The 27,439-nt window shown below is 38.2% G+C and overlaps 1 protein-coding gene across 8 annotated transcripts in view; it reads left to right on the forward strand.

The window, feature by feature from the left end:
• picalma (phosphatidylinositol binding clathrin assembly protein a) overlaps nt 1-27,056 on the forward strand; it is a 38,020-nt gene extending 10,964 nt beyond the window's left edge. Inside the window, exons 3-25 of one of the 8 annotated variants that reach the window (XM_057320480.1) lie at nt 3,625-3,767; nt 3,969-4,044; nt 4,685-4,787; nt 5,188-5,281; nt 5,438-5,549; nt 6,267-6,373; nt 6,852-6,893; nt 7,997-8,082; nt 10,062-10,185; nt 10,252-10,391; nt 11,109-11,206; nt 12,428-12,577; nt 15,587-15,670; nt 16,018-16,101; nt 16,552-16,659; nt 18,230-18,346; nt 18,834-18,864; nt 18,963-19,062; nt 19,475-19,498; nt 21,253-21,312; nt 24,054-24,158; nt 24,756-24,859; nt 25,656-27,056. In XM_057320480.1, the coding sequence (XP_057176463.1) occupies nt 3,625-3,767; nt 3,969-4,044; nt 4,685-4,787; nt 5,188-5,281; nt 5,438-5,549; nt 6,267-6,373; nt 6,852-6,893; nt 7,997-8,082; nt 10,062-10,185; nt 10,252-10,391; nt 11,109-11,206; nt 12,428-12,577; nt 15,587-15,670; nt 16,018-16,101; nt 16,552-16,659; nt 18,230-18,346; nt 18,834-18,864; nt 18,963-19,062; nt 19,475-19,498; nt 21,253-21,312; nt 24,054-24,158; nt 24,756-24,848 (2,081 nt within the window). In that variant the 3' untranslated portion in view covers nt 24,849-24,859; nt 25,656-27,056. The remainder of the gene's footprint in view (nt 1-3,624; nt 3,768-3,968; nt 4,045-4,684; nt 4,788-5,187; nt 5,282-5,437; nt 5,550-6,266; nt 6,374-6,851; nt 6,894-7,996; nt 8,083-10,061; nt 10,186-10,251; nt 10,392-11,108; nt 11,207-12,427; nt 12,578-15,586; nt 15,671-16,017; nt 16,102-16,551; nt 16,660-18,229; nt 18,347-18,833; nt 18,865-18,962; nt 19,063-19,474; nt 19,499-21,252; nt 21,313-24,053; nt 24,159-24,755; nt 24,860-25,655) is intronic. The other 7 variants (XM_057320481.1, XM_057320487.1, XM_057320482.1 and 4 more) reach the window with 7 other exon arrangements.
• Nucleotides 27,057-27,439: the final 383 nt, after the last annotated feature.

Consider the following 27,439-nt stretch of genomic DNA (forward strand, 5'->3'; position numbering starts at 1 on the left):
ATATTTTCCTTGACAATCCGTGTTAAAACTCAGCAAACTTGAAGCGTGGCTGCAGGCGAGTCACCCCGAAACTCATTACAAAGGCAGCACAAATGTTTTTAAATGCCAATGTTAATTTATCCGCTAACGTGAGCTGCTGCATAACGTGATATGCAACATAAAGTAAGCCAAAAGAAACCAGCGCTGTTCCGATCAGAGAAGCGATGAAGTGAGTCGTACTGTATATTAAAAGATCGAATGACATGCTAAAAAACAAGTATGTGATCTGCATGATTGAAGAAATGTAATACAGTTTATGTAATATGTCTTTTTGAAAGATATTTTTTTCATTACTGTCTCAAGCAAAGACAGCGCAGCTTCAAAGAGACACGAGCCAATAGCGCTTGAGTGTGAGCTCTGTTAGAGCGTTTCATTGGTTGAATGTACTGAATGAACACGCCCTTCACTGAACGAACGAGTCAAAATGAGACTGAATGAACTGCTACATGTCGTTCATGGTCTAATATTCTCTGTGTTACAACAATGCATATCCAGTAGTTACTCAACTTTTCTGAAAAATAAAGGAAATGACCTGGTTTAATTTAATTCCAAGGTAAAGTAAATTATGTCGAAACAGTTAAATCTTTGTATGGAACATTTAATTACACCAATTAAATTAAATTACACCCAGTAAATCCAGATAGATTTTAGTAGACTAATATAATGTAGATTATGTCGACTAAAAATAGACTAAAACAGTTATAAATTGGGATGACTAAAACTAAATTGCATTTTAGTCAAAAGACTATGACTAAAACTAAATCAAAATTTGCTATCAAAATTGACACTGGTCTTAATTCTAATTTCAGTTAAGACTTAAAATGTTAAAATTCTTAATTAAATTGTATGTGCAACAAAATAAGTTACTGAAATTGGTAATATTTTGAAAATAAATGTTATTTGAATTTTTTATTTTGTTCAAAATATAGAGATGTGTTGCGTATCGTGAACCCAGCATCGAGATATGTACCGAATCGTGAGCTGAGTGTATCGTTACAACCCTACTGCTAGTGCACATTTTGGCATGTGATTTCATCATTTACCCTGAAGATGATGCCCATCAGTGTCATCTCAACATGGATATTTATTGCATAAGTAGGTTGCGATTCAAATGTTTGCCTCTGGGATAGCCTAACTGTTTGGCTGTAGTATCAGGAAAGAGGACTCATGTGGCTATATCTGTGTTTGGGCAGGTCTGAATTCTTTCCTCAGATAATCTTGTAATGGAGATGTATTAATAAGTAGGACCGACATGGAATCTGATGCCACAGATTTGCACAGGTTTCTACAACAGCAGAAGCAACTTGAGGTTTATCAAAGTTCGTTATTTTAGTCCATATTCAAACGCAACTGCTTAACAAAGCATTTTTTCATGCTTGCTTTGATGCTATTTAACAATGTGTAGTACATCTCAGGTGTGACAACAGAAAGCTTCTGTCTGTAAAGAACCTGCCACTGTTCCTTTAGAAATGTAAAAATATGTGTTTCGTCCTTAAGCACTCTGCATTTGCAGCATACCGATGTGCATTTTAAAAAGTCTTAACCTTCCTGTGAAAGAGCAGGTCACATGACCATATGTTTCTGGTCATGTGACCGTCACATGTTCGAATGCATTATAAGCAGCTACCCTACCTGGTCTTTCCAAGTGTTAAAGCACGATCTTGCTTGTCTCTATTACATCTCCAACAGAAACCGACAAAACACTGGGTGGGTCTTGACTAAGAAAAATATCCAACAGATATCTCCTCCCTCTGTTTGTGGGTCGGTGTACAGTAAATCTGATAGTGTCCAGTTATCATGCTTCAGGCAGACATTGATAGCACGCTGTCTCCTGTCGGCTTGCTTCCATCGTTGGTCAGAGCCCTGTGGACATGTGCGTTTGTAAAACCGTCATGCGTTTTGTGTTGGCTGTGAAAAGTCTTTTGTTGTCACATGGCCAAGCCTTTGTGCAGGTTTAAATGGTGGATGTTATCTGTAAAAGAGAAGGCATTCGGTGGACCACCCATGCTCTGGGCGCTCATGAAGGCAGCATGTTTTAACATCATTCACATCAAAAGCCTGTGTGCAGTAATATGGCTAGTAATTTGTTGGGGAGTGTATAATTAATCTGGTTTCTTTGAAATGGTATGTTGTGAAGAGAGGAAGTGGGTTTTGCGTTTTCATTTAGTTAATTTACTAATCCTTAATTCTTTTGCACATTCTTTTTGAAGCTCAAGAGCTCCCTGATCATTGTAACTGCATGTACGTACTTCAAAATATTCTATTGTGTTTCATTAAAAAGCGGTTTTCATTTCTGGAGTTTTTTCTCTTTCATTCAGCTCTTAAAATAACTTAAATCTGTTGCTTTATCATGCCAAGATAATGCTGATATAATGTTATAGATGTGATTCCTAGTAGGCAGACGGTGTTGTCTACCCTCAGCCGTGAGCTCGTGTCTGTGGGGTGTTTCATGAATGGCATAATAAGCTATGTCTGAATGAGTCTCACAGTATCTGTGGCGTAGAGAGAGTCTTGAGGGATCTCTCTTTGAGCGCAGCTGTCTGTGGACTTGCCAAGACCTAATAAAGAACAGGATATCAATGCATGTCTCTCACTTAAACCATGTCACCCTTGTCTGAATGCTAATTATGAGCAACACCTTTGTTTCAGAAACCAACCACTTCCAGTTTTTGGAAACGCTGTTTTTTTATCTATCCGTAAATAGGCTAGCAAGCTTCTTGCTAAATTGAAAACAGTGGTCGTAAGTTTGAAGGTTAGCTTTTAGTGTTTAATGTCATACTTGCATGATGTTCACTCTTCAGTGCATATTAAAGATGCAGTCCATATCTTTTGTTTGATTAAAGTTAAAATAAGTTAGAAATAAAACTCAGTTATTGTGCAAGTACATAAAAAATCTGTGTTCAAAACTGTCTCCTTCCTCCATTTGTATTGTTTAGTTAATAATAAAGATTTATTATTTTAGCAGTCAGGTACGATTTCACAGGAAATGTTATTTTGACATCATTTGAATTCAACTGACGTAAAGAGTGTTCAATAACCTGTTTTACCAGAGATGGCAATAGAGAGGCATAAGTTGCAGTTTTAATTACAATTTACTGTAAATGTACTCTGTACTGTAATATGTATTTACATTTTGTATTATCAATGAAAAACACCACAGTTGATAGTGAAAACACACCAGCCTGATCTCATGGGAATTTGTAACTATTTTACAAAGTGGCGGATGGGGTACATGCACACGGAGCGATGACGTACTTGCGTCAAAAACTCACTCAGTTAAGACTAGGGATGTAACGATTCACCGTGAACCGGTTGAAAATCGATTGTAATATATGACGCTTGAGATGAGAAAAGCAGATCATTCTAAAACGCATTAAATGAGATTGTACGAATTTACACTAATTATCCACCTCGTAAAATAGCTACGATTTGCCGTGAGATTGTGTTGGACACACTGTATGGTTTGAAGGTTGAAACAAATGGTAACAAACAAAAACGTTAATTTATTTGGGGCACAAATGCACTGGCGTGCTGACAGTTTGAATTGTAAACACAATGATGTTCATAAACTCCCTCTCTCACCAGATCTGATCCAGTGCACCAATGAGATGAATGTTAACATCCCTCAGCTAGCCGACACGCTGTTTGAGCGCACCACCAACACCAGCTGGGTGGTCTTGTTCAAAACCCTCATCACCACACACCACATTATGGTCTATGGCAACGAGGTCAGCAACGTCAAACACACGGATCACTTTTGTCCTGGCTTTATAGCCGGACTTAACATGTGCAGGTTTCATCTTTAAGACTCCAGCTTAAACAGTTAACCTTGCACATCTGCCACGTGTTTTTGACAAATGTGTCTTCACACAGTGATTAACTTGCAAATAAATAATTGAATGCCAAACTCTGTTTTTTTCTGTTGACAGAGATTTGTACAATATCTGGCCTCCAGGAACACATTATTCAACCTCAGTAATTTTTTGGACAAAAGTGGGTTACAAGGTAAGTTCTTTCACCCTGACGCTTCATTAGTCATTCTGTTTTTCCAAACACGTCCCACGTGCGTCATTCATTTTTATGAGTGTCCAAACGTAAGACAGATGTAGACGTGATGAATATCTGAGGAGCTGACAGAATGTACCGAGCACATCATTTTGATGATAGTAATGGTTAGACGTGCATACGGGAGTGAGTGGCTTCCACTTTTCAAAACCCACCCCGTCTATGAATTCCCCAAGGGACATGTTCGGCAACATGGCCGATTTACAGCTTAAATAAAGCACTAGTGAGTTTATTTACCCAAGGCTTTTCCCATGTTAACAAGCTGCCTGGCAGCCAGCGCTTCCAGGATGTAGCAGAGGAATCAGTACATCAGCCTCTGTAGATGGAGTGTCTTTTAAGAACCCGTTTTCCTGGCTAGGCTAATCCCAATTTCATCTAGATGTTGCACTTTTCAGAGACGTATCAGTAGTTATTACAGTTCATAAATAATGCAGTAAAGCAAAGAACTCTGTATACCTTGAATATGATCAAAGACTGAAATGAGAACATGACATCACGACATGACTACATTCAAGAACTTAGAGGTCGCTATGACATCAAAAGACAAATGGTGAAATGACAAAATTCTGTTTTCTTACAGGATATGACATGTCCACCTTCATCCGGAGGTACAGCCGCTACTTAAACGAAAAGGCCGTCTCGTACCGACAAGTGGCATTTGACTTCACGAAAGTAAAACGAGGGTATGACAGTTTAGTTCTTAAAGGGATAGTTCACCCAAAACTGAAAATTATCATCATTTACTCACTCTCTTCTTATTCTAATCCCCCTGACTATTGTGCAAATATTGTATTGGTCCAGATTGCTTTAATAAAAGGGTCTTTCAGCTATTCTCTTTTTTAGAAACTTGGTCGCGTTAATCCATATTTACTTTCATTGTAACCAAAAGAGCTGTGCAAACTTTGCTATGCTTCATGGGAAATAAGAAAGTCATAGGGGTCGACACAATGGTGAGAAAACTGTTAAAAACAATTTTGGGTTGACTGTTCCTTTAAATCGGTCTTTCAATCCCTTTATGTCAGACAGCCATATTGGGCAATTACAAAAACAAATTGTGTAGTTACGTCTTTTTTGTCGTCAAAGGGCGGTTGGAGTCATGAGAACTATGAACACAGAGAAGCTCCTTAAGACGATTCCAATCATCCAAAACCAGATGGACGCCCTTCTCGACTTCAACGTGAGTTTAAGATAACAAAAAACAATATTTAGCAGTTTTACATCCAAACTAATGGCTTGATCTTTATGAAACACTCTACCTAAGTTTTTTGTCATTGGTTATTCATTCCTAAATCATTCAGGTCCATGTTAAGTTTTGTTCATTTCGTTTCCACAGGTAAATGCCAATGAGCTCACAAACGGGGTCATTAACGCAGCGTTCATGCTTCTGTTTAAAGACGCCATCCGCCTGTTTGCAGCCTACAATGAAGGGATCATCAACCTGCTCGGTGAGCTGTTATCTTACAAAAGCTTTCCAAACTCGCTTATTGGCTTATTTGTGTTGTTGGTTCCTGTTAAAGAAACCTTTGAACCCAACTAATGATACAACATTGATGATATCAACACACTCATCGACAGCTGAATTGGACTATGAACCGACTTGTCACTTTGTTTTACAGTGGCTTGTTTACCACCTGGGGCCATTTAAACAAATCTCCCCCTTTGGTTATACGCAAATGCATATTTATTAGAAATAAGTAATGGTAATGTCAGTGTTTGGGGCAGTTATTTAAACCAAACCTATTTTCACTTTAAGTGCTTATTAGCTAGAAAGCCAGATGAAACTTATCTAGAAAATCGTATCAGGTGATGTGTCAATTCTCTGGAAAAGCGAGCTTCATTCACTAATAATAGATTGAATTGGTGTAACAGTACAGATATTATCTCATTGTTTTTCAGCCATGGTGAAATTTGCTATTGAATGTATTGCTTAGTCCTCCATTGGAGTGTGTTTGTGTTGGACGGCTCTAAGCATGAGACTAAGATGTAGTTATTGGCTTGAGTTTCTGAGTTTCTGTGGGAGAGTAACATGTCAGCGAGAGCCGTTTCGGGTCATGTTGTGACGACAAATGCAGAGCATAACTCAGCCGTGCGAAATCGCAGAGCAACGAAAACCAAAATGTAGTTGGAAGAAAATTCTTCCTAAAATCTGACTTCATTTACAGAGAAGTACTTTGACATGAAGAAAGTCCAGTGTAAAGAGGGTCTGGACATCTATAAGAAATTCCTCACTCGCATGACAAGAATCTCAGAGTTTCTCAAAGTGGCAGAGGTGAGAGTCACGTAACCTGCACAGCTCATAATAAAGCAATATCCCATGAGTAAGAGTGCTGTTGTGTAGTAATGTACAACAGCACTTTTTAGAATATAAAGTCGATCTGATATACGCTAAACACACTAAAGGAATAGTTTGCCTTCAAAATGAAAATTCTGTCATTATTTACTCACCCTGTTGCCTTTTTAAATCTGTGTGATTTTCTTTCTTCTGCAAAACACAAAGATATTTTGAAAAATGTTGGTAACCTAAAACCGTTGGTCTCTATTGACTTCTATTGTATCGACGCTTAACTAATGCAAGTCAACGGTTTTCTGTTTTTCATTTTTTCAAAATATCTTCTTTTGTGTTCTGCAGAAGAAAGAAAGTCATACAGGTTTGAAATGACAAGAACGCGTGTAAATAATGACAGAATTTTCATTTTGAAGGTGAATTGTTCCTTTAACCGAAATCTTTCCATTTCTGCTCTTTACAGCAAGTGGGAATCGATCGGGGGGATATACCTGACTTATCACAGGTGAGGACTTGAATGTATTGGCTTTGATTTTTTTTTAAGCTTTTATCCCTTCAGCAATGACTGTTTTTGCTGTCTTACTTTTCCGTCGTATCGTATTGCCCTTTCCTGCGAGACACTGCTTGTGCTTTACAGACAAACCTAGCGAGGCTTTGTTCAAACAAGCGGGTTTTAGAACTCTCGAACGTCCGGTTAGCTGGAAATAGTTGAGTTCTTGATCCGTAATACATGAGAGAGTTCTGGAACTGCAGCTAATCTGCTCGTTCATTGCGGCTGCATCCCGCAGGGCTGTGGTGATCTGCGCATGCGGACATCTCTGCATGTCATTGATGAGGGGAATCGCTCTAACTATTCTAATGCTTTATTCATACAGCACATAAAGGTGTGACACTAGATGGATTACAGGCCTGAAACTTTAGAAAGTGATTTAAGTAGTCACACATGTAAGGCAGCCTGAATTGGTTTTGATTTACTCTTAAAAAAAATGGCTTTTTACGGTTTTCTTAAAGTGACAGTTCACCCAAATATGAAAATTCTTTCATCATTTGTTCATCCTAATGTCTTTGCAAACATGTATGAGTTGTTTCTTCTGCAGAACTCAAAAGAATATATTTTAAAGAATGTGGTAACCAAACAACATTGGTCCCCATTGACTTCCATTGAATGGACACAAAACCACAGAGACATTTCGCAAAATATATTCTTTTGTGTTCCAAAGATGAGTGTCATGATATACAGTTTAGGTACAAATGTTTTTTTACTCTATTTACAGTCGTTTCAATTTGGGGGTTGTTTATTCTGCTTTACCTCTTCACATCTTATATTTCTCAAATATCCTATAAATATTAAACACCCACCTTTATATTCTGTATCTTTCCTTATCTTTCCACTTTCAGTTTACAGTTTGTGTAAGTACCTGCATCTCGCTCTCCTCTCTCTGTGTACTCAGAGCTCGGTCTCCTCGTGGTTACTTTCAAGTACCTTTGCATGTTCTCGTGTTTGTGTACGAGTATGTGTGTACAGTATGTGTGCCGTATATGTGTGTTTGTTCTGTGGTCAGTGAGTGTACTGGCCTGTAAGATAATGTTATTTTTCCATTCCTCCAGGCCCCCAGTAGCCTTCTCGATGCCCTGGAGCAGCACTTGGCTTCATTAGAGGGGAAAAAGGTTAAAGACTCCACGGCCGCCAGCAGGTACACTGACTTCCAAACGTCTTGTTTTTAACTTTCTAGCGTGTGAGGGGTTCATTAGGTCATCATTTTGCATTCTTTGTTTGTGACTTTTATTCAGTGTTTGTGGGAAAAGCTTCAGGACGTTGAAAGTTATCAGTGCAGATTTTGAAGTTACTGTGTGTTGTTTATTTGTATATAAAAACTAGGGCTGTGTATTGGCAAGTGCCTCCAGATACGATACATATCACGATACAAAATATTGCTATGTATTTTGATACGATACACATTTGCGATATATTGCAATACTTTAAATAGAAAATGTAAAAAGTAGAGCTAGAAATACAACATGCTGTGCACCACCGGGGGTATTCTGTAAGGATAAGTGTAAAAACATCCCTTACCTCTGCAGAGTGGCCATGATGTGCGATGCATGGACCTTTAGATCAGAGGTTTGGGTTCTCAAACTGTGGAATGCACCCCTCAAGTAGGTAGCACAGGGGAATAAGGTGGCTCACGCACAATAAATGTCATTGTTACTTTTCTTAATAAACTTTTTGTCTAATGCACTGCAGTAGCCAAGTGACTTGTGTCTAGGGCTGTCACGATTATGAAATTTGATTGACAATTAATTGTCTAATAAATCATTGCGATTATGGCGATTAATTGTCTGTTTTAGGGCTTTGACGATTATGACGATTAATTGTCTGTTTTTGACATTTAATTCTCATGCATTTTTGATTCAGCGATTGAAACGACCATATTGTTCTGAATACAAGACTATGTTTTTTCCTTGGAAATACATTGGAAAAAATTGGGTCATCATATATTTAAGGTTTAGGCTTTTACCTGTCAATAATACAACCGCCAAATACTTGTAAATGAAGTAAATTGATCAGGAGTGAATTGAAGCCACCATTAAAATACTATCAGTCATAGAAAAGCTTCTAGTCTGTTTTTTTCTCACTTGCAAGACTACAATAAAATTTAACTTGTGTGTTAATGAAATTTTGGTAGACTGGTTTTCACACTGAGATTTGCTTAAATAATATTAAATTGTACTGCAGGTAATTTGTATATGTTTTAGTTTTTTTTTTAAGTGATTGTGTTGTGGTGGTACATTTTACAAGTATCACCATGCTTTAATTACAATATATACACTAAAATATGCAATATGCAGATGCACTACAGCTCCCCCTAGTGTCTTCTATAGAGATGTGCAATAATCGCGACGATCTGAAACCATCGCGATGAGGTCAAACAATCGCGATGAGACGATTATTTAATAATCGTGACAGCCCTACTTGTGTCATGACTTGCGAAGCCTACAAACAGCATTATTTTATATAACTTATAACTTATTACTCCATTACTTATTTTGAAAACCAAAGCACACCCACACATCAGCTCTGAGAGCTCCAAGCGTTCTTATACTTTTCTCCATGCTCGCTTCCACTTACTTTTGGCCTAATGTATATGACATGATTTTAAAAAAATCGATAGTAGAGGTGTCACTATCGAAAAAAAATATTGCGATAGTTACATGTATCAATATTTTTGCACAGCCCTAATAAAAACATTGTATGTTTAACATGATTAGCTGCTATTGAAAAACAACAAAAATGAATTTTTTATATATATTTTTTATTTCATTTTATTTATTTTATTAAATTGTTATAAGTAGCTGTATATTTGTTTATTTTCCAATAATGACTGGCTGACTTTACAATATGTCTTACTTTATTTGCTACTGTTGTTTTATGTAATGTACTATACAGGAATTTGATGACTTGCAATTTGGTCAAGGGCTTAAAAAAATACAAGCTTTGCTAACATAGACTTTTTTGTGGAAGTCCTGGGTCAAAGTGAGTTCCTGTAGAGGAAGCAGTTAAAATGTGTTGTGTGAACAAGCTATCAGTGATGTCTACATGTATGCCACCCAAGCATTTTCACAGTGGCATGTTTATTATATCACTTCCTCTTATAATCTCGCTTCCAAACAGAGCTAGTACTCTGTCCAACGCTGTGTCCTCCCTGGCCAACACGGGTATCTCTTTCACCAAAGTTGATGAGAGGGAGAAGCAGGCTGCGCTGGAGGAAGAACAGTCACGATTAAAAGCACTTAAGGTACGTTTCCCTACAACAGGTTTGAACTTTTAACGATTCAAAGATTTAACTTCTTCCATTATCAAGGAGCAGCGTCTGAAGGAACTTACTAAGAAGCCCTCCACGTCCTCCACGACTGCTGCATCCCCCGTTTCCACGGCGACAGGCACCATCAGCACCGCCCCAGCCATTGACCTGTTCTCCACACCCAGTAGCTTCACTAACAAGTAAGAGACTTGCACGTGCACAGTAGAATTCCTCTCATGCTGCTGTGATGTCATATATCATTAAATCAAATGTGCTTTTAATTATAATGACATTCAAAAAGCAGCTGGCACATATCATGAGTTATAACACAAGTGGCATTTGTTAGCACGGTTATTATTGCTGGTACTTGGGGGTTTGTTAAAATCTCAAATCCTAAGTATTAAACATTCTGTGGCCGGGTAAGTTCACTGAAAAGGTTTGTTCAGTTAAAAATGAAAACTTGCTGTTCATTTACTCACCCTGAAGTCCAAAAAACATATTTGTTAGTTCTGAGATTGTGATTTAGAGAAATCTTCTTTTACTTTATAATTTACTTTGCGATTTCTCACATCTAGATGATGTACCTGGACAGCCTCAGCTTTCTCAGATTTAGCCTTAAAAGCCGTTTTTAGAATCAATCTGTGTTTGCTTATTTTCCCTTTTGAGTGTCTGAATTCCTGCCCAAACGGAATTTGGATATGAAGAAGTTATTGACTGCATGCAAACTCTTAAGCTCCACTCTTAGCACTTCAAATGAACTTGCCAAGTTTGTCTTTGCTGTGCGACTGAAATTCTTGGCCTTTAGAGTGCTGTTTTATGGAAGACATTCACATTCACAGACATTCAATTTCTGTGTGTGTGTGTGTGTGTGTGTGTGTGTGTGTGTGTGTGCGTGCGTGCTGCGTGTCTGGCTCCAGTATACCGAAGGTTCCGAACGATCTGTTGGACCTGCAGCCAGCGTTCCAGCCCACCCTGCCTCTCTCCTCTGGCCTGCCTTTAACCAACTCATGGGGAGGTGAGCAGGTCGCACCACAGGAATTTACACATCTGCATTAATACTCATCTGAGATCTTACATCAACATTGAGTTCTCCTCAGTAATCAAACCTAGAACAACAAACGTTCCCTCTGGAATTCAGTGCACAGTACAAAGCGTGTTCTTTGGGTTTACATGCTGAGACCTCTTATTTGCCTAATTCAGATCTAATCTGCACAATCTGAAAAATTATGGTCTAATATTTAACCAACGTGCAGATATGGCATGTAAGATAATATTTAACATGGGGGATGATGTGATACAGTATTGACTTCCGTTAGCAGTCAGTCAGGGCCAGAAAAAGCCTGCGGCCTTCAGGGTTTATTGGATTAAACTGCATAAAAACACTCAGCAGTTTTCACAGAATATGCCTTGATGTGAATTGAAGCTCAATGTTGGACTCAGACTATTTTTGCTGTCTAATGTTAGGTTTTTTTTACTGAAAATAAAAGCCAGCAGAGGCTTACTGTGACTTTCAGACTCAAGTTTGGGGATTTGTTTATAAAATGCATGTGATATTATAATTATAACGATTATAATGATAATCTTAATGAATGTCTTTGGTATAATTGTATAAATAATTAATGAAACTCATGATGTCTGAAACAAATATATAACCGAGATCGCACATTAGGTTAAAAAGCGCAGTAGTATTCTGACAACACTTTTCAATGTCCAGTCAAACTTGTATTTATTAAATCAAACTTACATTATTTCCCACTATGTATTGTTTCAGTATATTATGCAAGTGTTATTTATATATTTATTTATTATTAAGCAAGCTAAACGTGTTTTGTGAAAATCACTTATATTGTCTTTAAAGAACTTACAGAAAAAATCTATAAACAACGTATTAAAGTTGTACATTAAACATAATCGAGAGCCAAACTAGTTAGTTTATTCGATTTCTGATATTTATTAAATAAAATTGTAATATTAGATTTAAACAACCCACCTTTCTGTTCCATTGAGTTTGGATGCATGCTTGATGTTATTACCACCCATGTCAGATGTCTGATTTAGTTCTTTATTTACATTTACCGTCTACAAACATCTATTTATGAACTAATTTTGAAGTCTAGACCGAACTGGCTTCATCTCATTTGTCCTGCAGTCTCAGTTTGCATGCTTTCTTTCTTTCTTTGTGTCTTTGTATTTCTAACCTCTTCCTGTTGTTCTCTGTTTTTCTTCGGTGGTGTAGATCCTTTCACCTCTACAGAAGCCGTTGATGACTCCATTCCAAACTTAAATCCTTTCCTTACAAAACCTGTTGTTGATCCCATGCATCTGCCTGTTGTGTCTTCAGATGCTGTTAGTTTTTCTAGGACGCCCAGTCATGAAATGTTTGGTGGTAAACGGCTGTTCTTTTCTCTCATGCAGTTCTCTGTTTTGTTTTCTTTTGCCTGTTGCGTGCTCGTCTGTTTTCCTCCACTCTCATTTTTGTCTTGAACGCTCCACCAAGTGTACAAAGACCCATAGGGTAGAACCATAGCCGTGACCCGAATGAACCTCGAGTATCTGATACCTTAGTCTTAGGTTCATACATGCTGTCTCAGCTTAATAAGATGTAAGTAGGTGGCAAATGTTTGGACATTGTTTGACTCTCATTTTCTAACTGATGTTTTTCAAACAGCAAACAGCCACGGAAAAAATTAAGAGACCATTTTAAAATTATTATCAGTTTTTCAGAATTTACTATTTATACAGTAGGTATGTGTTTAGGTAAAATTATCATTTTTGTTTCATTCTGGGAACTACTAACAATATTTCTCCCAAATTTCAAATAAAAATAATGTTTCTATTAGCATTTATTTGCAGAAAATTAAAACTGGAGAAAAAGGTCATAATAACAGAAAAGATGGCCTGTATTTTTTCAGACCTAAAATACTGCAATTTTCCTTTGGCTGTATATATAAATGCACACACATACATGTGTATATAACAAATATTTACATAAAAATATACATACATTTATATTTAAATATAATTTATATTATGTCTAAAAATAAAAATATGTATGATTGTGTATTTATATATGCATATAAATAAACACGCCACGCACACATGTATTATATAAACACAAACGCTTGTTTTGGAATCAATTAATCGTGATTAATTAATTTATTTATAATGTGAAACAATAAACGTTATACAATAATAAATATTTAAGACAGTACCGCTTTTTACATAAAACATAAGCATCAAATTAGCAATCCACAGTTGATGTCTTGAAGTTTTTTTTCTTTTGTTACACTAGAAAATTGAGCACATTGCATTGTGGGATGCAGTATTACTTGCCGTTTAAACAGAATGTTTAGTACACACTTTGGCAAATGTAACAGCTTATCCAGGTATGCATGGAATTTGCCATGTTGTTTCTACAGGAGCTCTAAACGGACAAACTGCTCTACAATGTAACATAAATATGTAATCCCCTTCGGCAAAGAAGCGAAAACGCGACGACATCTTAGTTCTGTGTCAGCCACCCTAGTGCTTCGAAAGAAAAGTGAGCCACTGTTTGCAATGCGTTATCTCACCGCCAGATGCCGCAAATATTTCATACACTAAAACATTTACATTTTCAATTAAAGGCCCAGAGGTAGGGGTAGGATATAAAATACACAGTTTATAAAAAGCATTGTCTATGGGAAGTCTCGCAAAATATATAGAAACCCTGTGTGTGACATTCTTTGTGTAAAGAGCAATAAGGAAGTAAAGCTTCTGTGAGTTTGTTCAATTCTGTGGACATTATTTATTATGTTTCCAGAGCGAACAATAACATATTTCAGAGACTGCGACAGACAGATGGTTTGTTGCTACTGTAAAGCGTGTTTGTGTTTGTACAGCTGTAATTTGGTGAGTTGGCTGTGTGTTATGGTCAAGCAGGGCTCGACATTAACGCTTGTCGCTTGTCCGGGACAAGTGAATGTTTTGTATGGGCACGTGAGAGAGAATTTTACTTGCCCGACCAGACAAGTAACTTGAAAAAAAAACAGTGCGACATATACGTAGAATAATAAGAATATGTGCATTAGACAGAGCTGCGTGTTTGTGTTTGTTTGTGTGTGACAATAATCAATATGCACCGCACTGAGTCCATGCGGACGCGGAAGCCTGTTATTTAAATGTCATCTGGCTGTTCTGCGTGTCTGAGTGAATTATGTGCACAGTTTAACATACAACAGGAGTGATGGTCGAAGAATTATCTGCGCTGCACTGTATGAGGATGTGAACACATGAACTTCATCTCCAGAGTTGCTCTGAGAGTTTATTTTACGAGCGTTTTACTGTTTGAGTGAAGCTATATGCAAACAAGCATCTTCCAGAAGACCCGTCAAAATAAAAGTCCTGTTAAATTGAACACTCAGACAAAAAATACAGTAGTGTACTATAGTATTTGCTATTGAAAATTGAAGTGCCCTTGTAGTAAATTGATAAACAATGTATACTATAGTAAAGTTCAAAAACAATATAGTAAGAATTTTACTGCAGTTTACCAGTTTACTACTAATTTATGTGGACAAATATACCACTATTGTATAGTTAAAAAGGAAAAACACAGAACTTAGAAATATTAAAACAAGTTTAGGTAATCTAAAAATGATATGGCCCTAATTTATCCATCTGTATGTAACATTAATGTCTTTTGTCAGTTATCTGCCTATTCATAATGAACTACACTTGCACATTTCTGCCTGTGCTACCAAACTTTAAACATCTCTAGCACCAGTGCTATGTGCAAAAAAAGTTAATTTACAGCCTTAACACTAATAATAATTACTGCTTGCCTTTGTTTTATAGCAGTCACGGAGAGTAGGCCTATAACCAAATTCAGGCGGCCAAAGCGGACACTAGTTAAATGCTTAGAAGCAAACTTGACCAATCTAAATCCGAAACAATTATATTGATTATATTATATTATATTATAATTCAAATGAAATATCATCTTTGGACAAGTAATTTTTGTACTCGGACTAGTGAATGACAAATTTACTTGTCCAAAGGACAACCACATGACAATGCTTAATGTCAAGCCCTGGTCAAGTAAAGCTGCTCTGATATGAATACATAAGTGAGACTAAGAATGACGACTATAAAAGGCATAAATACCGGCTTTAAATATCCATGTTTCTTCTTTTGCGTGAGGTGGTCCTTTTTCCTCTACAAAACCTGAAAATTGCTTTTTCTTTATGTTGACATTTCTTTACACCGAGGGTCTTTGGACCACCTTGCACAAAAATGTTTTGCTTGGTTTTGCGTAGTGCTTTGCTGCTTTAGATTTGTATGTTCTATCATTGTAGTTTCTCCCTAGAGTGTTACGTTTTTCCGGAAATGTCAATTTCGTTTCTTGGTTCTCCAGATAATTACAATCCCTTTATTGATTCGAGGTGTTCTGTTGCGTCACCCGTCGAGCCGTCTGCTCAGATGGGCTGCTTCCTCACAGGTACAGATGCCCCTGTGTGGCGTACATTATGTTTTCTGACCCAAGAAAACATAATGGAGTTGTGCCCTGCAGGGGCCTGTGTGTTACCCCACGATTTCCCATTATGGGTGCCTTTTCCCCCAACTTGACCAGAATAGAGTGAGCGAGGATGACTAAAGAAAATTTGACCCAAATATGTCAATAATAAGGCGTCAGTAAATAATGGCTATTTTCGTTTTTATTTATTACTTTAATAGTTAATATTAATTTCCTCTGTTTCATTTTATATTGATTTATTATTTATATTTTGTCTCACTTTACACGTTCTCATCTCTGGCTCTCTTCTGCTTTGATTCTGGGTCTGTCAGACTCCTTCTGTTCTCTGGCTGCTGCCTATCCTAACACTCCTCTCTTCCAATCTGAGCCCTCCGCTGTAGCTGGACTATTCGGAGGTATGTACTGTTCCTCCAGCCTCTTTCTTTCTCTTTCTCTCTCTCTTCTCTTTCTCTCTCAGTCCTTCAGCTGTCTCTCGTCATTTCTTGCGGGTTTGAGGTCAATTGAGACATCCACCTCTAAGTGTTGACACAATTTACTTTACATTAACGGGCACAAACTAGTTGACACTTAATCTACAGGAACATGAAAAAAGAGCAGAGATGAACATCTGTGGTTTCATTCATTGAATTTGAAGGAGTTTCAATGGTTTCTTATGTCTAGCATGTTTAGAATGGTTCCTGGAACTGAATCAATTGCCCTGGGCTAACAGAGTCAAACACCTGACTTTTTTGGAAGTCCTTAGATGAACTAAATTTTTTTTTTGTGTTGCGCTAATGTTCAAACACGTGTAGGTTGACCAGCGTGTCTAGTTGTGTGAGGTCTGACCTTGTTTTCTTCTAACACAGGGTTCTCGGCTCCTCCTGCTGCCCAGCCTCCCAGCTCGACAGGTCTTAGTGTCGACTTCGATTCTGTGTTTGGCAATAAGTCCGCCACCGGCAATGCAGACTCCGCTGGTAAGAGATTTGCAGAAACCGACTGCTTTTACTTTTATCCTCACATGACGCTTGACATCCATCTCACTGCTGAGGGCCGTGCTGTTTCATGGGACCCGGCGGCTTTGTGGAGTCGTCGTGGTTTTGGATCATGCGAAGAGCTGGCAGTGAAGTTGTTGAGACGTTTTTTGTTCTTGTTAAAGAGTTGGAGATAAAAATAAAAGAAGTTATTTTCTAACGGCGGAAGGAATCAAGATGCACACGTGCACATCTTTGTTTTTTGTGTTGTGCACGAATAATCGCTGTCCAAACACACACACACACTAATGCCTTGCACATAGAATTTGCTTTTTTCTTACTTAGCATTTTTGTCCTACAAATATCTGCATATTCTTAAATCAAGATATATTGACTTGAGAATAAAAATGACCCATGAGATTAAGTCGGGTTTATGCTTAAAACAAGCAAAAATATCTGTAAGTGCAATTAAGTTTCACCTATTTATTAAGAACATAATTCAAGTTTATTTTTCTTAGCCCTTTGGCAGGTGTTTTTGCTTGTTTTAAGCATAAATTCCCTTAATTTTGATTTGTTTATTTAGAAAACACGACTGAATATTTTAGATCAATTTGCTACTGAGGAAAATGTATCTTGATTTAAGAATTTTTAGATATGTGTACTGGAAATCCAGACAAAAAACTAAAGACATTTATTTTTTGCAGTGTTTGTTGGAGCTGTGGCTTAGCAGTTAGTGCTGACATATTGAGCCATTGTGCTCTTTTTAGATCACTGGAGTTCAACTTTGGAAACTTTGGATTCTTATTTATTTAAGGGACAGTTCACGCAAAAAAATCTGTCATCATTTACTCGCCCTCGAGTTGTTCCAAATCAATATAAATGTGTTGTTCTGATGAACACAGAGAAAGATATTTGGAAGAATGCTTGTAAGCAAACAGTTTTTGGCCACCTACCATAGTAAGAAAAATGACAATGATAGTTAAAATACCTCAGAACCATTTGCTTTCCTACATTCTTTAAATATCTTCTTTTGTGTACAACAGAACAAAGACATTTATAAAGCAATTTTTCGTTGTAGTCAATGGTGGCCAAGAACTGTTTGGTTACAAGCATTTTTCCAAATATCTTTCTCCGTGTTCATCAGAACAAAGACATTTATACAGGTTTGGAACAACTTGAGGGTGAGGAAATGAAGACAGAATTTTTATTTTTGGGTGAGCTATGCCACTTAACGTTGAATTTGTTAGGGTTTTATAAATGTGCCCATGTGTCATTTTAAATAAGTCCCGTGTCATATTTTGAGATGTTCCTCATGTTGTTCTCTCTCTCTCCTCTCTGTGTGGTTTGATCTGTTTGGGCCACTGGCTTTGCATGGCACTGCATGTCTGGGTGAGTTGACTTCATACTAGATTTTGCCCACATTCTTTCACTTTCAGTTCTGCACCATTTGCTTTGTGGGTGTTGGCTTTTCACTCCACCCAACTAAATGGCTCTTCTAGTTTGTGTGTGTTGTCTGTGTCTTTATCCCTCTCCCTTTCCCTCTGCTCCTTTTCTTTTCTTTATGATATTTTAGGTGGCATACTGAAACCCACAGTGGCCTCTCCCAACCAGGGCCTTACGTCCAGTGCCCAACAGCAAGGCAAACTGGTTTCCGATGACTTGGATTCCTCCCTGGCAAACCTTGTGGGCAGTAAGTGTCCTGTTTGTCCTGGATTATTTGAATGGTTTCTACCTTATACCTACCGTATGTTGATCTTTCATCTGTGGTACACAAAATAAGATATTTTGAGAAAAGTAGTTTTGTGCCTATATAATGGAAGTCAGAGAGTCCGATGTTGTTTGGTCACCAACGTTCTTCAAAATATCTTCTGAGTGTTCTGCAGAAGAAAGAAAGCCATGCAGGTTTGTGATGATGTGTGAGTAAATGATGAAAGATTTTTCATTTTTTGGATCGCCTTTAAGAAGCGATCACGCTTTGGGTTTTGAGCATGCAAAGTTAATTTGGTCCATTGTATGAATAACAGGCAACAAAATATGTCGTCATGCTCTAAACCTTCTGCTTATAATGAATAACAGGTTGCATGTCAGCATATGAAAAATTAATGTTGTTTAAAATCTACTGTGTAAAATTAATGTTATGCAATAACTGACGTTTCATTTTTTGTGTTCTCCCTCAGATCTCGGTATTGGAAACGGAACAATGAAAAAGTAGGAACCTTTGCCACAGAGCTCATCTCAAGCTCAATCATAACTCTTTTTTTTTTTTCATTCAAAGACAGTCCTTTTATTTAATCGTTTCATTTCAGTGACATTCATTGGAGTCAACCTGGAGAGAAGAAGTTGACAGGAGGAACCAACTGGCAACCAAAGACTGCTCCAAGCACAACATGGAACCCTGCCACCATGGTGAGCACAACAATATGAGCTTTCTTTAACTCGAATGAAACAAGACGCCTGCGTAAAGCAGCTGCCTTAAACCAATACATGGACAATAGCTGGAGATTCCCCAAAATCATTCTGTAACTTAAGCTCTGTTCAAAACCTTACTGAGCTCTTTCGCTCCCGCCAAATAGCGGAAGTCACTCTGAAGATGGCTAAATTATTGCCAATGTAGGCGGCTCACAAAGTTTTGGAACTGAGCTGTAATTCACATTAAGGTTCTCACAAAAAAACGTAAACAGCTGCAATGTATTCTGTCTTGTATGTGTTTAAATGTGTTTGTGTGAACTTACAATGTCAATTGTGCGTAATTGTGTTCGTATGCCTTCTAATTGTCTCTGTTGCGTTGTGTAACCGTTCTCGTCCGGGGGATAAACAGAATGGCATGCTTTTCCCACAATACGTAAGTCAAAACTTCGAGTTGAACCGTTCTCTGAAACGCATGAGAATATTAACCACACCGCCTTGGCTCACAGTCTATATGACCCGTGTTTGTTTGAGTGTTCCGAACTGCACTGATGCGAGCTGATCTAAGCAGTAGTCACTTCAGCATGGCTGACGGCTCTGTTCCTGCTCCTCCCTGTCCTCTCATCAGTTTCGCTTGTTTATCGGCATTTGGCGTGAATCAGTGGATTAGTGTTTCCAGTGGAGGGTTTACAGAACGTCGTGTAAAGTCTAGTACATGCAAACTAGTACTACTACTACTAGTACACACAGCTTGTTCGGTTGTGACCCGTGATGTATCATGCTAAACGTTCTGATGGAAACACTTTCACAGGAGTCCTTTTTTACTTTGGAGAATATGATGAGCTAGATTTATATGCATGGTGAAATTAACCTATTATAAATATAAGAGCTTTTAGATTTTTTTTTGTATACCTTTCTATTGAAATGTGGTTTAATTATGGTGTGGACGAGCTGTTCACCTCATCTCAGTTTACGGCATACCTTTATGTGTTTTACTTTTTGACAATTTCCAAACAAATCCTTCTTTAGCATCCTCTGATCCTCATTTGCTGTATGATGTATTTTGAAAGCAATCAAATCTTGATGTAGATGCTCTGTAGAGCAGTTTGTCCTTTTAGGGCTACTGTAGAAACAACATGCAGAATTCTATGCAAGAGGTCCCGCTGTCATTAAAACGTAACGCTTCATAATGGGTCTTTATACACCTCTGAAGACATAGTTGTGTATATTATATCGCATTTGTGTTAATAGATCCTCCAAAAAATTACACATTGGACTTTTAATGATCAGGTTTCTATATTGCCTTAAAGTTTTAAAGACAATCAAGTTGGCTTTGCAAGTCATGTCAACTCGATATATATATATATACAGTATATATATGGTTAGGTGATATAACTTAATAAAATAACTTGAAATTGCTTAAACTTAATTTGATGGGTTACAGTTATTAAAAATATATAAAAAAAATAGAAATTTGAAATTGATTGTACTTAAAGTTTACTAATCACATACTTGAAATTCTTACAGATTTTCTTACCTGTGGTGAAATTACTGTAGCAAATCACTTAATGGAGAATCATTCTAACTATAAACACTAGAACATTACAGTATGGGTTTAAAACACTTGTTACTGCATTTTCAGTCTTGTTTAATGATAAATGACTTCTTAACGTTCTCTAGGTCTTCAGAAATTAGGAAGCCCTGCAGAGCCCATCACACGTTCAGTGGCACACTGTGTCTGTGGACAGCAATGGCTTGAGTGAACATTTCACAGCTCCTTCACAAAGACCTTCTCTCTTCCACCAGAGCCTTGCACCTGCAACTAATCACTCCGCCTTCAAAGAGAACACACACACGCTCTTTCACTTATCTCCTTGTCTGTATTCCTCTTTTGATGCTCTGGAAAAGACTTCTCTAACGTTTCCCAAATGTCAGCAGCTCTGCTTGTATAGAGAAAGCAAAAAAGTATTTTTGGTTAAATTTTAAAAGTCCACTCAAACAAAGTTTCCTTTGTTCCGTGAGTTTGCCGTGTGTGTAAAAACGGAAACCGTGATGGTGTGTCAGGCAGTTGTGATCTCATAGCTGCCCAAGTGGAATTTCGTTCAAAAGAATCTTTCATTCACGCTAAACAGAATGATGTCATGTTATACCTGTGCTATTTCTGTTCTAACACCAAGTTTGTCCTCCCAGGCACCCTCTGTAATGGCCTTCCCCGCCACAACGCCCACAGGCATTATGGGATACGGAATGGTGAGTGGAAATTTGTACATTACTCCGTGTCAGAAGTTCATGTTTTCTTGCTCTTTTATGTTTGGTGTTGTCGGTCCTCGCCGGTACAGTGTGGGCTTCTGAAACATTGTAAAGAGCTGTGTGAAGCATCTCTTCCTTGAGCGCAGGGCAAAATTACAGCATTTTTCCCTCTGTGTCTTTATATGTTTTATTCATCAGTTCAGCAGGGGTTAGTTTCAGAACTATGTGCGTTCCCAGCTTTAAAAAAAAGATGAAAAGCCACATGTCAAATGTTCTTGATTAAAGTTTTGGAGTGAACGGTAACTTGTGGTCTACAATAAAACTGAGTCAAGGCTGCAAAATAATACAGTACATAATACAGCAATTCTCAACGAACTCTTAAATAGCGTTTAAGAATGAGACTTGTTGATCAACACACACCATAAATAATGATTAAAATTGGAGAAACCACTCTGCAAATGACACTTTCATAACCATGTCAACGTTTATGTAACTGCTGGTGTGACTCATCTGTTCCGGATCCAGCAGGCCCTGTACCTCGAAGTCTTTTTCTCTGAATTACATCTATGCAGAAGAATGTGAATTTTGGTCCAAGTACTTGGTCCAGATACTCAAATGCTTGGGAAAATATTTAGCTTTCAGTGTTTGCTGTGCGAGTTGTTGTTCAGGTGTGGTTAAACAATAACTGCATCAAATGCAATGTAATGTAGATGGAGAAACTATTTAACCCACTGGTTAATTTCAACATTTTTCAGTACATTCTGATCAAATCTTTCAAAATGGTTTATATTATAATTATCATGCTGGAAACTTGGGACCAAGTACGGATGAGGGTTTAATGATTTTTGTGTGTTCTTTGACCATAAAAGGTATTGTATGTTTGTTTGTTTGCATGAAACCGAAGTTGTGGTGGTATTTTCTTATCCATTGTGACATATCGAAGTGGAATGGCTTCTAGAATGAGGAAAAATGTAGGGCAGGGCTTGATTTTGTGCCTCAGGAATTTATTGAATTGTTGGAAGTCAGAAGCCTGGACATTGGACAGTCAGTATAGTCCCGCCCTTACACCGAGACGTGTTATGTAGAGAAGACAGGAAGTTAAAGTCCCTATGAACCAAAAGTCATTTACCGCATTCTGACCCATTCCCGAGTTAAACAGAATATCGAATTGATAAAATAGTGGGCGTGACTTGTGGTTTCCTTTGCGAACGGATTGGATGTATAAAAATAGGCATTGCATTATGTAGTTAAACTGGCAGCAGACTGACAGTTGTAGGGGAGGAGTTAATGGATGCTCCGCCCAAGCCGTCTACCTGACATAATCAGAGATGGATTGCCACTAGAGGGTAGAAACTCAATAGAACGTTCCATTGCGACACAAGCGCCATGCGTTTCCGCCATTTTGGGGTGAAAGCGACTCTGCTTTTTGCTGTCGCGAGGGCAATAGGCCCTTTTCACAATGACGTCACTTAACTTCCGCCTTTTCGCAAAGCAGTGTATCATAACATCCGTCTTGCAACAAACAAGAAGAAGAACTTCCGTTTTGCTGTCACTGGAATTTAACAACAGTGGAAAAAAAACTGACAGAACACGTATTCAAGTACTTATCCTAGCACCTTCGCCAACACAAAAAGAAAACAAAACACTTACCTTCATAATCAAACAGGTACTGTTCAACGAAGAATTTCTATCCTTTCTCTAGATTTGAACTTGTCGTTAACGAAAATTTGTCTGCAAGACGTTGTACATCATCTAGCCGTATTTGTGGCAGATGTGCAAGCCACTTGGTAAACTCCATTCTGAGGCGCTAGAGGAAGTAACTTCTTCTTCTTGAGTTTTACTGGCGGTTGGCAAATCAGCTTATATGTGCATTATGGCATATATGGGCAGTCGTGGCCTAATGGTTAGAGAGTCGGACTCATGACCAGAAGGTTGCCGGTTCGATTCCCAGGGCCGGCGGGTAACAACTGAGGTGCCCTTGAGCAAGGCACCTTACCCCTACTTGCTCCCCGGGCGCTGTAGTGATAGCTGCCCACTGCTCCGGGGGTACGTGTGTTCACTACTCTCTGGATGGGTTAAATGCAGAGGTCACATTTCGTTGCCTTGTACTTGTACATGTGCAATGACAATAATCTAAATCTAAAATCTAAAAAAAAAAATTACCGCCACCTTATGAACTGGAGTGCCAGCGGAACTAACGATACACTGCTTCGCGGCAGAACGGAAGATGCGTGACGTCATGTGAAAAGGGCGTATATCAGCTGCTTTGTTAAAGAATATAAACTTTAAAGCTGATATTCAACCTTATTGATGATAATACATGATGACAAAAGCATTGTCTCCCTAGAAACCATGTCAGTTATCAAGCATTTCCACCCCAAAATGGCGGCCGCGTTGTTTCCCAAAAAGCACCAGAGTTTCGCCTCTTGGTATCTATACTCTTTGGTAGATGTGTATTTTTAATTTTGATTGTAGTTTATAAGGGCACAAGAATAAAAAAGACAATGACCCACACTGATAAGCTTTTTGTATTAAACGCTGCAATATTCTATGAAAAATAGGATTTGTATTTTTTAAGCTCATAGGGACTTAAATGTTTTTGATAAAACATTATGAGGGCACACAAATTAAAAAAAAATAATCGCCTGAATAAACACTGCAGCAATATTCCATGAGAATAAGAATGGTCAGCTTTGCTTTAGTGTTGACTTTACCTTCATCCTTTTCATTTTTCTTTCCAGTCCCCTCAGATGGGCTCCATGGCGATGATGACCCAGCCCACTATGATGTACACGCAGCCTGTGATGCGGCCGGCGAACCCTTTCGGCCCTGTCTCAGGAGCACAGGTATGACCTCACAATGAGTTTACAAACACTGCTATCAGTCCAACAATGCAACAGTACAACAAAGCCAGATCCAATCAGATATGTTCATGTTTAACACCGTAGTATGCATAGAATTCCCTCAAATGCCTTTTCATGCCAGAGTGCTTTTATTCAGCCCCATGATCTTTCTTAGAATAGAGTCATCAGTGAAATCCTGACTGACTATACTCTATTCTAAGAGCTCCTGAAGCCGCTCTCCAGCCTCTATTCAGAATGCACAATAGTTCATCATCACATGCCATTGCTGTGCTCTTCTGAATACTCAAAGCTAGCATGGTGGCATTCACGCATCCCCGGGGAGGGATATGTATTCCGCACCTGCACCAAATTCTTGGAAATACATATCGTACCCCGACACCCCTGCCTCTTTTCTGTAGCAGTGCTAGAATTGGAAATTGGTACAGCCCTACAAGAGCTGGTATTAGAACGCTGGGGTTTAGCGGTTAGCAAAGATCCTATCCTCTTCTTCATCCTGTCTGACTTTTCCTCTTGTGTGTGTTGGAGTGTTTTCTGGCCGTCCCTGGACTCCTTCAATCTCTCTCGTTCTCTCTGAAATAGCTTTCCACTGCCTCTAGTCCTTCCAGTTCAAGTCCTCTCAGAGCTGCGGGACAGGACCCTTTTGCACAGCACTCTCTGAAGGATTTCCTTTAGAACGTCTTTAGGTACAAGTGTGTGTGTGTGTGTGTGTGTGTGATGGACAGGTGCTTCTTACTTAAAAGGATGGCTCCCCAAAAAATGAATTTTATCATTTTACTCATGTCATTCCAAACCTGTATGACTTCCTTCTGCAGAACACAAAAGGAAGATATTTTGAAGAATGTCGAGAACCAAACAACATCGGTCCCCATTGACATCCACCGAGAAATTTCTTATTTTGTGTTCTACAGAAAAAAGTGTCATGCAGGTCTTAAGTAAATAATATAATAAATAATTTATATTTTGGGTGTACTATCTCTTTAAAAACAGTGTTTCTATCAAATCTCTTACCCCTGCTTTCTACCTCTGCTGTATGTTTCGTAATACTGATCCATTCTGAAATATTTTTGGTGTGTTTTGTAACACTTCCTCATCTGAAAATGTGAAAAAATCACAAGTTGAGCTGTTTTTATGGAATGGAATACGACATGATATGCGCTTGCGCTTGCATGGATGTCTTTTTTACCTTGTGATTTCGGGGTCAGATTTTATTTGATCTTTTGTAAATTATTTATATCCCCTTTAAGTTTTCCATTTATCCTAAGCTTGCAGCTTCATGATCGCTCATCTCATCATTCGCTGGCTGCTTTTCTTGATATTACATATTCAGTTCATCTTGCGTCTTCTGTCCATTCTTTATAATGTCTCAAGAATAGTGAATTTCAAACATAAAGACTCAAACATCAGTTATTACACAGGTGCCACAGAAACATTCTGAAATGCCCCTGACATCATCAGCCATGTGCATTTCTGTGTTTTCAGATGCAGTTCATGTAGGTGAAGAAGGGTCGACGTTTCCCAAGGATGAATCACACAGCAAATCTCAAACCTTTAATCACTCTCCAGTCGGCCGTTGGGCTCCTCACTGAGAGTTCTGCCCCGGTACAAACCTGTACGGGAATCAGAGGGGAAGGGTGGGTGGGGCATTATGGGAATTGATAGGTTATGGGGGGGACTGTTGCCCTGTCAGATGGAATACGTGACGCTCCTTTTGTAATTTGTATAACACAGTTACATTGTGCTGTTATTGTATTGATCAGCATGTGTCATGAGAAGTAAGCGAGTGTCGGAATGTGTTCTCTCAGCTTCACTTTTTCCAAAAATGTTGGATCGGGGGTGGGAAACGGGGGGAGGTTGTCTTTATCCGATCGTCAATCAAGCATTACCTAATTTAACCATCACCAAATAGAAATTCTAACATCCGTTTCTACTATGATTTCTACTTTATTTTTATTTTTCTATGTTTGAAAAGCTGTCTGTAATAGACATTCATTGTGTATTGTCTGTATTTATTTATGATTTATCCACTGAGAACATAAGAAACAAAAAAGGACGATCTCTTTCCAAGCTCTTCCTCACGGGAGGCGTTTAGGAGTATGTGTTGATGATATGGGAATGATTGGTTGTAAAATTCGGATTTCGAGAGTAACTCAATTATAAAAAATATATAATATAAAAAATGAAATGGGGGGGCATCTATAGACTGACTGAAAAAGCACTAAGTATTCTGAGAAACAGTTGTATGTCTAGTGCAATTTCTTTGTAACTCAAACGCTCACCACCCTTCATTTGTAAGGAATATAGGAGAAACCGCACAAATCATGCCACATTGTAGTCAGTTCTGTGTCCTGGGGGGTGGGAGGGCGTCTCGCGGAGAAGCATATATCGAATTAGCAAAGCACTACATTCGTGATTCTGCAGCATTGAATTGGGGAAGATCTGTATTGCTTTTTGCTTGGCACGTCATTATTTTACATTGACCGTTACATGGCTGCCTTTTCAACATGAATGTGCAGGGTCGCCTTCATGTTCGGGCCACCCTTCTTAGCAAAGAGAGGAGAACGATTGTGTGTGCGTTTGTGTATGAGTGAGAGAATGGAAGTGAGGACTGTATTTTGGTATCATCGGGGTTGTAGCTTCTTTGAAATTAGCTGTAGGTCAGGCAGCGAGAGAATAGGGGGTGCTGTTGATCAGAGCTCGGTGTACATAAAACTGTCCGGTAGGGGAGCATGTGAAGGGTGGTTTGAAGATGAGGGCGATTCTATCCATTGATTTAGCATATTTACTGCATCATCCCTGCAGATTCTATTTTTGTTTATATGACAAAAAATAAAGCAGAATTTGGGTGATTTTCAAATAAAGTACAGCTTCCACAGAACAAAAGTGTGCTGCCTCTCTGTTTTGTGTTAATGAGGTTATATTTACACATAAGTGTGCCATTTCATACAAACATAGCTTACATCATCATCAAACATCAACCTCTCATAAGGGATATGCTAAATCATGCACTATTATATGTCATTTTTGTAGTATAAATAGCGTGAGTGACATTTATTAAACAGTGAAGAACCAACGATATGTGAGATTTGTAAAATTCCATGTCCTGGTTTAAATGATTACATTAATGGACATAAAAAACAAAATTTTCACCGTATATAATTTTATTTTTTACATTACCTTTGCTTGTAGAGTATAATTGTATCATGAATAAGTTGAGAGCTGCTTAAAAATAAATAAATAGTGCAAGTAGTGTGTTCACATTGAAA

The sequence above is a fragment of the Triplophysa rosa genome, linkage group LG22 (genome assembly GCF_024868665.1).
Source record: "Triplophysa rosa linkage group LG22, Trosa_1v2, whole genome shotgun sequence".
Classification (NCBI taxonomy): domain Eukaryota; kingdom Metazoa; phylum Chordata; class Actinopteri; order Cypriniformes; family Nemacheilidae; genus Triplophysa; species Triplophysa rosa.